Genomic DNA, 14,813 nt, shown 5'->3' with positions numbered 1-14,813 from the left:
CACAGATTTAAAGATCTGCGCATGCGCGGACCGGAAGAACGGATTTGTCAATGTAGCAATTTTAATGCCGGATCCAGCACTAATACATTTCAATGGAAATTAATGCCAGATCCGGCATTCCTGCAGGTATTCAGGATTTTTGGTCGGAGAGAAAAAGACAGCATTCTGCGGGACTGAACTGATGTATCCTGATGCATACTGAACGCATTGATCTCCATTCAGAATGCATTAGGATAAAATTGATCTTTTTTTTTCCAGTATTGAGCCCCTGTGACAAAACTCAATACCGGAAAAGAAAAACGCTAGTGTGAAAGTACCATTATTAATTAGTGTTGAGCATATATGGAGTCAGTGCTTGGGGAGACCCCAGTGTATTTTAAATCTAATTTAGCCTGTAGTTCAGAAAAGTTTCTGCCAGGATTCAGACTCACAACCTTTTGCTTTAGAGGCAAGGCATTTAACCACTCAGCTATAATAGAAAAAATATGAGACTTCTACTGTACTGTACTTCTACTGATACCTAGATACCTATACAGTAGAAGTCACATATATTATTTTTTTTTTTTTTGGGGGGGGGGGGGGCTGGCTATATAGTGAAGTGGTTAAAGTTCTGGGCTATGATGCAAAAGCTGTGAGTTTAAATCCCATCACAAACTTTTTCAGAAATAGAGGTTAAATTTGATTTATATATTTTTTAGAAATTTTAAAAAATGTATGGTACAAAATAAATGTGTAATTACTTGAAAAATAAATATTTATAGATATCTAAGTGTTCTCCCCGTGTTTGCGTGGGTTTCCTCCGGGGACTCCGGTTTCCTCCAAATGTCCAAAGACATACTGATAGGGAACTTAGATTGCGAGCCCCATTGCGGACAGTTGGATGCTAATGTCTGTAAAGCGCTGCAGAATATAGTAGCGCTATATAAGTGCATAAAATGAATAAGTAAAAATATAGATAAAATCATACTTCTGATATATATGAGCGCATAATATGTTGGAAACTACTACTGATGTTTTAGCCATAGTATATTTACATATATTATAATATATTATACATTCTAAATATACTGTATAATAATATGTGTAAATATATTATGGCTAAAATCATGTGAATACATATATATATATATATACACACTCACCTAAAGAATTATTAGGAACACCATACTAATACGGTGTTGGACCCCCTTTTGCCTTCAGAACTGCCTTAATTCTAAGTGGCATTGATTCAACAAGGTGCTGATAGCATTCTTTAGAAATGTTGGCCCATATTAATAGGATAGCATCTTGCAGTTGATGGAGATTTGAGGGATGCACATCCAGGGCACGAAGCTCCCGTTCAACCACATCCCAAAGATGCTCTATTGGGTTGAGATCTGGTGACTGTGGGGGCCATTTTAGTACAGTGAACTCATTGTCATGTTCAAGAAACCAATTTGAAATGATTCGAGCTTTGTGACATGGTGCATTATCCTGCTGGAAGTAGCCATCAGAGGATGGGTACATGGTGGTCATGAAGGGATAGACATGGTCAGAAACAATGCTCAGGTAGCCCGTGGCATTTAAACGATGGCCAATTGGCACTAAGGGGCCTAAAGTGTGCCCAGAAAACATCCCCCACACCATTACACCACCACCACCAGCCTGCACAGTGGTAACAAGGCATGATGGATACATGTTCTCATTCTGTTTACGCCAAATTCGGACTCTACCATTTGAATGTCTCAACAGAAATTGAGACTCATCAGACCAGGCAACATTTTTCCAGTCTTCAACAGTCCAATTTTGGTGAGCTCGTGCAAATTGTAGCCTCTTTTTCCTATTTGTAGTGGAGATGAGTGGTACCCGGTGGGGTCTTCTGCTGTTGTAGCCCATCCGCCTCAAGGTTGTGCGTGTTGTGGCTTCACAAATGCTTTGCTGCAACCTCGGTTGTAACGAGTGGTTATTTCAGTCAACGTTGCTCTTCTATCAGCTTGAATCCGTCGGCCCATTCTCCTCTGACCTCTAGCATCAACAAGGCATTTTCGCCCACAGGACTGCCGCATACTGGGTGTTTTTCCCTTTTCACACCATTCTTTGTAAACCCTAGAAATGGTTGTGCGTGAAAATCCCAGTAACTGAGCAGATTGTAAAATACTCAAACCGGCCGGCCCGTCTGGCACCAACAACCATGCCACACTCAAAATTGCTAAAATCACCTTTCTTTCCCATTCTGACATTCAGTTTGGAGTTCAGGAGATTGTCTTGACCAGGACCACAACCCTACATGCATTGAAGCAACTGCCATGTGATTGGTTGACTAGATAATCGCATTAATGAGAAATAGAACAGGTGTTCCTAATAATTCTTTAGGTGAGTGTATGTTTAAATTAAGTTTAGCCTCTATTTCTGAAAGATAGGATTTGAACTCACAGCTTCTGCATCAAAGCCCAGAACTTTAACAACTACATTATAGCTGCATAGCCAGTCACTAAAAAATATATATGAGACTTCTACTGTAGAGGAATACTTAAGTATTTCTCTACAGTAGAAGTCTAATTTTTTTTTGTGACTGGCTATGCAGCTATATAAAGTAGTGGTTAAAGATCTGAGCTGTGATGCAGAAGCTGTGAGTTCAAATCCTGTCACAAACTTTTTAGAAACAGAGGTTAAATTAGATTATGTTTTATATTTTTTTTTCTAGTACTTGTTAAAAAATGTATGGCACAAAATAAATGTGTAATTACCAAAAAATAAGAAAATAATAATAATAATAATAATATATATATATATACAGTGTATATATATATATATATATATATATATATATATATATAATAATACTTCTGATATACACTCACCTAAAGAATTATTAGGAACACCTGTTCTATTTCTCATTAATGCGATTATCTAGTCAACCAATCACATGGCAGTTGCTTCGATGCATGTAGGGTTGTGGTCCTGGTCAAGACAATCTCCTGAACTCCAAACTTAATGTGAGAATGGGAAAGAAAGGTGATTTAACCAATTTTGAGCGTGGCATGGTTGTTGGTGCCAGACGGGCAGGTCTGAGTATTTCACAATCTGCTCAGTTACTGGGATTTTCACGCACAACCATTTCTAGGGTTTACAAAGAATGGTGTGAAAAGGGAAAAACATCCAGTATGCGGCAGTCCTGTGGGCGAAAATGCCTTGTTGATGCTAGAGGTCAGAGGAGAATGGGCCGACTGAGTCAAGCTGATAGAAGAGCAACGTTGACTGAAATAACCACTAGTTACAACCGAGGTATGCAGCAAAGCATTTGTGAAGCCACAACACGCACAACCTTGAGGCGGATGGGCTACAACAGCAGAAGACCCCACCGGGTACCACTCATCTCCACTACAAATAGGAAAAAGAGGCTACAATTTGCACGAGCTCACCAAAATTGGACTGTTGAAGACTGGAAAAATGGTTTCTTGAACATGACAATGAGTTCACTGTACTAAAATGGCTCCCACAGTCACCAGATCTCAACCCAATAGAGCATCTTTGGGATGTGGTGGAACGGGAGCTTCGTGCCCTGGATGTGCATCCCTCAAATCTCCATCAACTGCAAGATGCTATCCTATCAATATGGGCCAACATTTCTAAAGAATGCTATCAGCACCTTGTTGAATCAATGCCACGTAGAATTAAAGCAGTTCTGAAGGCAAAAGGGGGTCCAACACGTATTAGTATGGTGTTCCTAATAATTCTTTAGGTGAGTGTATATGAATGCATAATATGTGGGAAACTACTACTGATGTTTTAGCCATAATATATTTACATATATTATAATATATTATATATTCTAAATATATAATAATATGTGTAAATATATTATGGCTAAAAACTTATATATATATATATATATATATATATATATGTGTGTGTGTGTGTTTAAATTAAGTTTAGTCTCTCTGAAAAAGTTTGTGACAGGATTTTAACTCACAGCTTCTGCATCACAGCCCAGAACTTTAACCACTACACTATATAGCTGCATAGCCAGTAACTAAAAATAAATAAAATATGAGACTTCTACTGTATAGGTCTCAGTAGAAGTACAGTACAGTAAAACAGTAGAAGTCTCATATATATATATATATATATATATATATATAAAAAAGAAAAAACAGTGGCAGCACCGTCCCTGATGCAAGCTGGTGGGTGCAGCAGCCCAACACGGATTAAGGGTCCATTCACACGTCCTGTTTTTTTTCATCCTGAAAAACGGTCCGTTTTTTGCGGATCCGTTGTTCCTGAAAATGTTTCCGTATGTCATCCGTATGTCATCCGTTTTTTGCGGATCCGCAAAAAACGGGAACATGTATACATTTCAATTATCAAATAAAGTTGTTTGGATTTCTTTGAAAAAAAATTGAAAAAAAATAAATAAAAAAAATAAAAAATAAATTTGTTATGTGTTTCCAGGAACGGAATCCGCAAAAAACGGATGACATACGGAATGACATCCGAATGTCATCCGTTTTTTGCGGATCCATTGACTTTGTATTGTACCAGGATCCGATTTTTCAGGACAAGAATAGGACATGTTTTATATTTAAACGGACATGCGGAACGGAACAACGGAAACGGACAGCACACATTGTGCTGTCCGATTTTTTCCAGGACCCATTGAAAATGAATGGGTCCAGATCTGGTCCTGATCTGTTCCTGAAAAAACGGAACAGATCAGGAAAGAAAAAACGGACGTGTGAATGGACCCTAAGGCCAATCCAGAAATACAAAGTAAAAAGGATGGGCAGCACTCCAAATAGTAAAAAATACAAAAATCTTTATTCACCCCAGTGGGACATGCAACGTTTCGGCTCTAGACAGGAGCCTTCCTCAAGCTCTATATATATATATATATATATATATTTTTTTTTTTTTTTTTTTTTTTTTTTTTGCCAGTAACTGGCTATGCAGCTATTATAGCTGAGTGGTTAAGTGCCTTGCCTCTAATACAGAATGTTGTGAGTTCGAATTCCGGCAGAAACTTTTCTGAAGGCTTTCTGGGCATTAGATTTAAATACACTGGGGTGTCCCCAAGCACTGACTCCCATATATATGGACATAGGTATATATGGAGTCAGAGAAGGGACTCCTAAGCCGAACTATAGTCCTGACACCCTCCCCTCTTCAGAGCAGTGGGTGCCTGGGGTTCTCCTATTGACTTCCATTGTGCTCGTTAGAACACCCGAGCATCGCGAAGTGTTCTACTTGAGCACCCGAGCACACAAGCACTTTGGTGCTCGCTCAACACTATTATTAATGTCTGCCACAGGACTGTAATGTACCTTTCCAAACAAAACAGGCACCATTCAAAATCCAGATGTTGCCAACATGCTTCTTGCTGACTATGCATTATATAAGATAAATCCAGCAGTATGCGTATGATTTCCATTCAGGAAATATATTGTGATCCAATTATGGCAGACTGTATAGTGGACACACAGCTGGCTTGTAGATCTGAATAAGCATACCCCATACTACTATTCGGGACCAGAAAGGAGACACAATGGATTTAGGGGGGCTTAAGCTGGATTTTTTGCTAAATCAGCATTGGTACTCATAACATTAAATAAAACCCTTTTTTGCTGTTGGTGTTGGTGGTCTTACTAAAAATAATAATTTGTAAGCTTTCAACAAATGTGTGAAAGTTATGCAGGTCTAATTATTTATAATTACTCTCCAGTCTACTAGACCAGTTGGAAAAAGTGTCCTTCAAGATCAACTTATTGTAATAATTTGAGTTTGGAAAGTATAATGGTACCGCTGTTGAAATGAATTAGAAGATTATGTTTGGATCCAGATCAAGCACCCCTGTGAATGGGAGTGAGTAGTAAAAATAAGACAGTAAGACTTTTCAAAAATGGTGGTTGATCAAAGTGAAGAATAGAAGAGAACTTGTACAGCGAAAGTAAGAGGCAAAGATGTTTAGACCTTTTCGAGCGAATCGTGGGAGAGAGTAATTATCATATAAGGACTGAGTGGTAGTTTGACTAGAGAGGGAGGACACAGAGCCAATCAGGGAGGCGTAGGGGACTGAATTACTGTTCAAAGCTGTAAAAAGTAAAAGCCAATTGAACATGGTAAGCCAATTAGTAGTAATAGTATAAAATAAACAAATATGGACATATGCAAGCTACATTGAGGTACATTCGCATATACATATACATATTGTAGTGACCTATCAATACAAAATAATATGTAACTGCTAGAAAACAACAAAAACAAAAGGATGAAACGTGGAAAACAAAGAATTTGGGGGTCATTTATCAAACTGGTACAAAGTAAAACTGGCTTAATTGCCCATAGCAACCAATCAGATTTCACCTTTCATTTTGCACAGCGTCTTTGGAAAATGAAAGAAGGAATCTGATTGGTTGCTATGGTCAACTAAGCCAGTTCTACTTTACACAAGTTTGATAAATGACCCCCTTTGTCTTCCAAGTTTTTAAGGAAAATAAGACATACTGTACAACTGGAGAAAAAGCTTGGACCACCACTTATACCAGGTCCCTGCTATTCTTGGTGAAATTCATTGTGCTCATGTATACTGAAATGCATAAGTACCCACAAAGTTTAGTCATTTTACATCTATAAAATATGCTAATTATTTTTTCAGGCAGGAAATAAATTTACTCTCAGTTACAAGTTTACGTTTCTAGTAGGAGACTATCCATAAAAAAATAAGTTTAGCATTTATGCTGCGCATAAACTGATTGGCAGAGGTTCTGGGAGTTGAATTCCCACATATCAAGTATTGACAACCTATTCAACGGACATGTCATCAATACATAAGTCTTGAAAACCCCTGTTAAAGTAAGAAAGCTAAGCACTTAGTATTTAATTTACTTGCCTTAGGGTAGTGGCAGCGTTGTTACAAGTTTGATAAAGCACCAACAAAATCTGTTTTGAGGTCACTTCTTTAATAAAGTGCCTACTTCACTTCCCTGGATCACATATTTTTGGAATTAATAGACATATTACCCTCTATGTCAGGACATTCAGTGTCTTTTAATAACCTGCTGTGTCAGTAAAGATGCTTAATGAAAAGACAGATCGTCTCACCTACTGAAATATTGATGTAGCCTAATTACCATTCTCCCCTAATTAATAAACACGGGAAGCCGCTAAATTTATACATACATATACATATGGGCTCACCATTAGAGAACTTACACTGCAATGTTTAGGCAATCACCTTGAAGTTTCATTGATTGACTAAAAGCATTTAAGTGGTTCACAATGAGGTAAATTCATGATACTGATGACTAAGTGCAGTCATAAGAGGCGAAAGGTGTCCAAACGCATAAGAGCAGCTGATACTGACTATTTTATGTCTAGATGGAGCTCCTGATCTTCCCTGTCAGATGATTTCAAGAAAAGGAAACCATCAGTCTTACTTCTGTTTTCCCATTGAAAACACATGCACAACACATGATCAGTGTAAATCAGCGTGCAAGTGTACTGGGGGAAGGCTAGGAGGAATAGCTCTTGGCTGAATGAGCATCAGCTGACAACTGTTGTCGGTATATAGATACCTTAAAGCAGGGGTGGGGGTGGGGTTCCTTTCAGTTCCTTTCACCGCTGGGCAGTTTGTTTCCATAGCGAACCAGGGAGCTCTCTGCTGCCTTCTTCACTGTTCTGCTGAGCTACGGCGCTTCCCACTCTGGCCACACATCATATTGCTGGTTGTGTAGGATGAGAACTGACAGCCCAGGAATCAGCCTCCTGCACATCCAGCAGCGTGACAAATTTTTATTCCATGGGAGGCCACAATGAGGAAAAGTGGGTATAACTACAGTGAGGGGCACATAACTGGGTATAACTACAGTGAGGGGGAACAAATATGGGCTTAACTTCTGCAAAGAGCACAAAGGTGGACATAACTACTGTGAGGGGGCACAAATATGGGCATATCTACTGTGAGGGGCACATAGATGGGCATAACTACTGTGACGGGCACAAAGGTGGGCTTAACTAATGTGAGGGCCCACAAAAGTGGGCATAACTACTGTGACAAGCACAAAGTTGGGCATAACTACTGGACAAGCACAAAGTTGGGCATAACTGTGAAGGGGCACAAAGATGGACATAACTACTGTGATGAGCACAAAGGTTTGCATAACTACAGTGAGGGGCCACAAGGAGGACATAACTACTGTGAAGGGGCACAAAGGTGGGCATAACTAATGTAAAGGGGCGCAAAGATGGGCATAACTAATGTAAAGGGGAACATAGGTGGGCATAACTACTGTGAGGGGGCGTAAAGGTGAGCATAACTAATGTGAAGGGGCACAAGGGTGGGCATAACTACTGTGACATGCACAAAGGTGGGCATAACTACGGCGACGAGCACAAAGGTTTACATAACTACAGTGAAGGGCCACAAGGAGGACATAACTACTGTGAAGGGGCACAAAGGTGGGCATAAATGATGTGAAGGGGCACAAAGATGGGCCTAACTAATGTAAAGGGGCCACAAGGTGGGCATTAATACTGTGAGGGGGACAAAATGTGGGCATTTCAGCTGTAAAGGATGCACAATGTGGGCATAACTACTCCGAGGATGCACTAAGTAGGCATTTAAGCTGTAAAGGAGGCACAATCTGGGCATTACCACTGTGTGGTAGCACTAAGGCGAAATGCCTTAGATTACCCTGTTATACACTGGGATGGCTCAGTCTTACAGGGCAGCACATCACCTCTTTGTAGGTATTTACCAGGTACAGTCATTATCCCTTTCTTATGTAATTATTCTTTTTTCTCTATCACCACAGGGACCTTGGTCGGGATCCAGCCAACATCTTGCGGTAGGACCAGTTGGTTCGTTAATTTATTGCAAGATTTATTGGTACCGCTGTGTATCCTATGATAGATTTTACTAGGTTGGACTAGGTGAGTATAGTTATGCACTGGATAGAGTTAGAGGAGCGGCTTAGAGCAAAAAGAATTTCCAATGCGCGCTGCACGCGCCGTTTATCTGCCCCATCTTTATATATATTTGAGTGGCCGGGTGTGGGGGGAGGTCAGGGTGGCACAAATCTGAATCCTTGCCTCAGGTGCAGGAAGGCCTACCTATGCCTCTGCTTAAAGGGGTATTCCCATCTCAGTCATTGATGGCATATCTCTAGAACAGTGATGGCTAAGCTCCGGCACTCCAGCTGTGGTGAAACTACGACTCCCACCATGCTCTTCATTTCTATGGAGTTCAGAGAACAGACAAGCAAGGGGGCATCATGGGAGCTGTAGTTTTACCACAGCTGGAGTGCCGGAGGTTAGCCATCACAGCTCTAGAATATGCCATTAATGTCAGATAGTTGAGGAGAATGCACTGCACAAGAGCAGCCTCCTTTTATTAACCACTAAGGAAGTTCTGAAAATAGCCTAATTGCTGGCTCAGCTATTTCTAGTAGTCCCATAATAGTGAATGGAGTGGTGGTGATGCATGTGCGGTATGCTCTTTTTAATTTCAGGGTCCCCTCTACTTTTACCTAGTAAATTCCAAGACAAGCAGGCACATTTATTAACAATTGTATGCCACTAGTGGCAAAGTATGGCACATACACAGTTTGTTAATTTTCGCTTCTCTCGCCGTGGCCTCCCGCAGCCCAAAAGATTTACTATAACTTTTGCAAGGAACTGGTGTAAATTTTAGTTCAGCTTTGAATTTCTGGTGCACAGCATGCACAGGTATGTGCCAAATTTATTAAGAGGCTTGTGCCTTTTAACATTCTTTATCATATTATAGTATATTACTAGCCTAAGGAACCGGCTTCGCTCGGGTATATTTAATCTATTTCATTTAATGTTTGTGTGTTTTGTTAAAAGATATCAACACTATCCACTATAACAGTGACATCCACAGTACCCCGCTCCCAAAACAGTGACCCCACCACAGTGCCCCGTCCCTTAAAATTGGACCTCCACAGCAGCCCACCCCCTTAACTTTGACCTTTATAGCAGCCTTCCCCTTTAACAGTGACTTTCACAGCATACCACCCCCTTGACAGTGGCCTTTACTGGATCCTTTTGAACAGCTCACTCTAAGACAGAAGCACTGTGCTATCTGAGTGTAAGCAGCAGGGAGAAAGTCACCCTCCCTCCCACCCCTACAGCTGAAGTAGATTTTTACCTTTATTTTTTCAATTCTCGTCGGCTCAACAGTGTGAGAGGGAGCGTGACCTAACCAGATCATGGGCGTGGCTTAGCAGAACCTGGGGGCAAGGTTTTAAGTCTTTTGAGGGAGGACACATTGAAGCAGGGGGCGTGTCTGGGCTCCTTCCTGCAAGAGTGACGCCCCTCTGGGCACCTTACTGGCTCATTTGCATACCAAATAAACTGGATTTTCAGAGGATAAAAACATCTATTACTGGAACAAAGGCACATCTTGAAATAAGGTACTAAGTGCTATTAGGCCACGGCTTTACTGCAATAGCGATTATTCTGGTGACAGATTTCCTTAAAGTTCTCCTACTGCAGTGAAGATAAATGGCTGAGTTGTTATGGAAACCTGGAGTAAAACTGTGGAGGCTAACGGCCTGCGAGCTTCTATTGGCTGATAAGGGTCATGTGACCAAGCTTCTATTGGCTAATGCATTGTTTGGGAATATCTCAGGAACGGTACGTCCTAGAGAACTGAGACCTGGTCAAAAACCTTCCCGGACACCTGATGCACCCGTGTGCCAAATTTTGTAATTGTAAATGCGACTGTGCGGATTCCTTTAGCGGACATATACACACACACACACACATACACTCAGCTATATATATATTAGAAGATTTCTGCAGAATACTAAAGACACCTGTCAGGCCAGAAACAGCTTTCAAAGTACAATGAACAGAAAGCATCACTCCGCCCCCTATTGTTCATCCGCAAACATAACGGATAAATCCTCTCAATGCCTTACAATGCTGGTTTGAATGCACAGAGAAGGATAGAGGGACAGTATTAGTGTTAGGCCCCATGCACACGGCCGTTGTTCACGGCCGTGTGCGGGCCGTGGAACCGCGGCCTGGATCCCTTCCTGTGAGCTGGAGCGCACGGCGTCACTGGTTGCTATGACGCCGTGCGCTCCCTGCTGCCGCCGCAATACAGTACTACACTGGTATGATCTATACCAGTGTATTACTGTACTGTGCCGGCAGCAGGGGGCGCACGGCGTCATAGCAACCAGTGACGCCGTGCGCTCCAGCTCACAGGAAGGGATCCAGGCCGCGGTTCCACGGCCCGCAAACGGCCGTGAACAACGGCCGTGTGCATGGGGCCTTAACTGCAGTTTGAAAGCAGTTTCTGACATGACAGAGTCTCTTTATTAGGCTACATGCACACGACCGTATGTGTTTTGCAGTCCACAAATTGTGGAACCGCAAAAAAACAAAACAAACGATAACATCCGAATGCCATCCCTTTTATTTTTTTGGGGATCCATTGTAACAATGCCTAAAACAGACAAGAAGAGGACATGTTCTATTTTTTTTTGCGGGGCTACGGAACGGACATACTGATGCGGACAGCAGACGCTGTCCGCATTTTTTGTGGACCCATTGAAATGAATGGGTCTGCATCCTATCCGCAAAAAAAAAAAAAAAAAAAAGGAACGGACAAGGAAACAAGCAACGTTTGTGTGCATGTAGCCTTATTCTGAAGAAATAGTTTCGAGTGCTGTACAGTATGTCTCTTCATGCATATCATTTGTTTAAGATTAAGACATGGAGAACAAATTTACATTTTATAGGTAAACTCAAAACTGGTAGTTGATTTACAAGAACATACCCTAAACCTTATTAGAGGTGAAGCCTCCTGTGGAGACCTGCAAGTTTACAATGGAGACAATGACACTTCTCACCTGGGGTTTGAAAATTAAGACGTCTGAGTTCTACAGGATCAGTGGGATGATGTGAGGGGATCTCTTTATTGTTAGGTAAGCTACTCTTTCTGGAATCCGATTCAGTCCTCTTCCTGTACATGAAAATTGAAAAGATAACAATGTCATTTATGTAGTCTGAATGCTGTTTACATGCATATATACTATACAGTCAGTCAGGGGTACACAGTATAGGAACATGTTCAAAATAACAATGCTTTACTTAGAAACAGTAATAATATTACAGAACTTGCTTCTCAATGGTCAATATTATAGAATATTAGTCATTCCCATTTAGAGCAATTCATAGATGTACAGTAAAAATTGGCCATGTACAGTAATTAGAGATGAGAGAATTTCATATTTTGAAATTCGTTCACGCTTCGTTTACTGGTAAAAGGTGAACTGTGTTATGGATTTTGTTACCACGGACCATAACGCAATTCTATGACGGTATTCATAACGGAATGCCTTTAGAGGCATTCCGTCATAATAGAAGTCTACGGGCTTGCTTCCTTTGCTGGCTGGATTAATTTTCCATCACATTATACACTGCTCGTTTCCATGGTTACGACCACCCTGCAATCCATCAGCGGTGGCATTCCTTTATGCATTCCGTCATAGAATTGCGTCATGGTCCGTGGTAACAGAATCCATAATGCAATTCACCTTTTACCAGTAAACGAAGCGTGAATGAATTTCATAACCTGAAATCACTCATATTCTAACAGTAATGTTAAAAACAGCAGTCCAACATCAATAACCTGATAAATTACTGGTTTTGGTAGCAGTGATATTTCTTCATAGCAAATAATTTACTTGTAAGTGTAGTACAGTAACAGAAAAAAAAAACCAGACCCAACAATTAGGACATGTATGCCGTAATTGAATCATTAATAGAAATGGGCGTGCTCAAAATAATAGCAGTGAGGAGTTAAGTTGGTGAAGACATTCATTGTGTAGAACAGGTGTTAATTGTGGTGAAATGTAGGAGTCTGACAAATGTAGCACATGTTAATTATAGTGCATTTCCTTCTGAAATACTGGGGAAAATGGGTCATTTCAGACATTGTTCTCAAGAAGAACATACTTTGAAGTTGACTGGAGATGCAAAACATATAGAGAAGTGCAGCAAATTATAAGCTGTTCAGCTAGAATTCTCTCAAATGCCTTGAAGTGGCAACCAAAACTTGAAAGACAAGGAAGAAAGTGGAAGTTCAAATGGATCTGAGAATATCCAAAATGGCAAGGGCTTAGCCAATAATCACCTCCAAAATGATCTGAAGTTAACAGTGAGTACTGCAACAATCAGAGGACGATTAAAAGGGATTGTCTCTCTTCAGCCAATGGCATTTATCATGTAGAGAAAGTTAATACCAGACACTTACTAATGTATTATGATTATCTATATTGCCTCCTTTGCTGGCTTGATTCATTTTTCCATCACATACACTGTTCGTTTCCATGGTTATGACCACCCTGCAATCCAACAGCAGTGGCCATACTTGTACACTATAGGAAAAAGCGCTCTCTTCTCTGGTAGCCGGGATTATGGGAGTGTGCATAGGCTGACACTTTTTCCTATAGTCTGCAAGCATGGCCACCGCTGATGGATTGCAGGGTGGTCGTAACAATGGAAACGAGCAGTGTATAATGTAAAGGAAAATTAATCCAGCCAGCAAAGGAAGCAATATGGACAATCACAAAAAAATTGTAAGTTGCTTGTATTAAATTTATGTACATGATAAATGCCATTTGCTGAAGTGAGACAATCCCTTTAAGTGAAGATCAGTTACCAGCAAGAAATTCCTACAAAGTCCTGTTGGTGAAAAAAGATATGCCCTAAATAGGTTAAAATATGCCAAGGAACACATTGACTGGCCCAAAGTAAAGTGGCACAACATTTTGTGGACTGATGTCACTAGCAAAAACAGCCACCATAAAAAACTAAACAAAAAACAAAACAAAAACATAATAACCATTCTTTAGCTATGACACTATCTTCTGGTATAGTTATATATGATAAGTTTGAGAATTACGGTGGTAATCTAATCATCGTTAAACACTGATCATCTCAAAAAAATTATGGAAATTGAAATAATACCTAAGATGAGTGATAAAAAAGTGGAGGTCCGTTACAGTAACAGGAGGGTAATACCTTATCTAAGGTGAAGGCTGTCTTAATTTGAATTGCACTGGACATACCATCCATATCTTCCCTGATAAATGCTTATAATGCGTCTAGATGTGGAGATCACATCATGATATTTCCCAGCAATTCTATATGATCTCTGTGCCAGTGGCAAAAGTGTCAATTTTTGTTAAGAGCCCATCGACACAGAGACAGATGGAGCCCTACAAGTGCATATTAGCTCATTTACGTGTTGTCAATTTGCTGCGGCTTCTACATTGTGTAGAGGAGCCAACACGGCTGCTTTCTGTAAACATATGGCTAATTGTTTTCTGGACAGCACTGGCTGAATCCCCCTGCAAATGATCCTTTGCCTCGGCATGCTTCAACTCCGTAACCTTTCGGATGAGGCGAGTTACAATGAGCTAGATCCATGGCTGAGTTGCTTAATGTGTCACAAAAGAACTCATCAGTTTCCTATCTTAATAAAATCTCGTGCCGGTGCCATTTTCAGTGAGCGTTTTCTGCTCACTTTTAGCATAACAAAGACGAGGAGTTTATTACCTATGTAGAGGTATTGGAAACATTTAATTATTTGTAGGTGGTGGTATCAGCAAACTGAATACTAATTACAGAAAGTAAGCCCAGACAAGACAAGCTGCACAAGTGAGCTTGAGAAGAGAAAATTAATCAATTCAGAGACTCGCTGGCGAGGTCTTCACTTCGAATAACAAAGCAAAATTATTAAGTCTGGTTTCGGAATAATATAAGAATGCCTAATAATTATCCAGTGGCACAGATGCAGA

General features: G+C 40.4%; 1 protein-coding gene across 21 annotated transcripts in view; it reads right to left on the bottom strand.

Annotated features, from left to right (window-relative positions):
• Positions 1 to 14,813, bottom strand: part of PTPRD (protein tyrosine phosphatase receptor type D) — a 368,228-nt gene that overhangs the window by 89,534 nt on the left and 263,881 nt on the right. For all 21 annotated transcript variants that reach the window (XM_044272365.1, XM_044272440.1, XM_044272372.1 and 18 more), the window contains one exon: positions 11,859 to 11,971. In XM_044272365.1, the coding sequence (XP_044128300.1) occupies positions 11,859 to 11,971 (113 nt within the window). The remainder of the gene's footprint in view (positions 1 to 11,858; positions 11,972 to 14,813) is intronic.

This window comes from Bufo gargarizans, chromosome 1, assembly GCF_014858855.1.
Source record: "Bufo gargarizans isolate SCDJY-AF-19 chromosome 1, ASM1485885v1, whole genome shotgun sequence".
Classification (NCBI taxonomy): Eukaryota; Metazoa; Chordata; class Amphibia; order Anura; family Bufonidae; genus Bufo; species Bufo gargarizans.
This window is presented reverse-complemented; position numbering and strand designations above follow the sequence as displayed.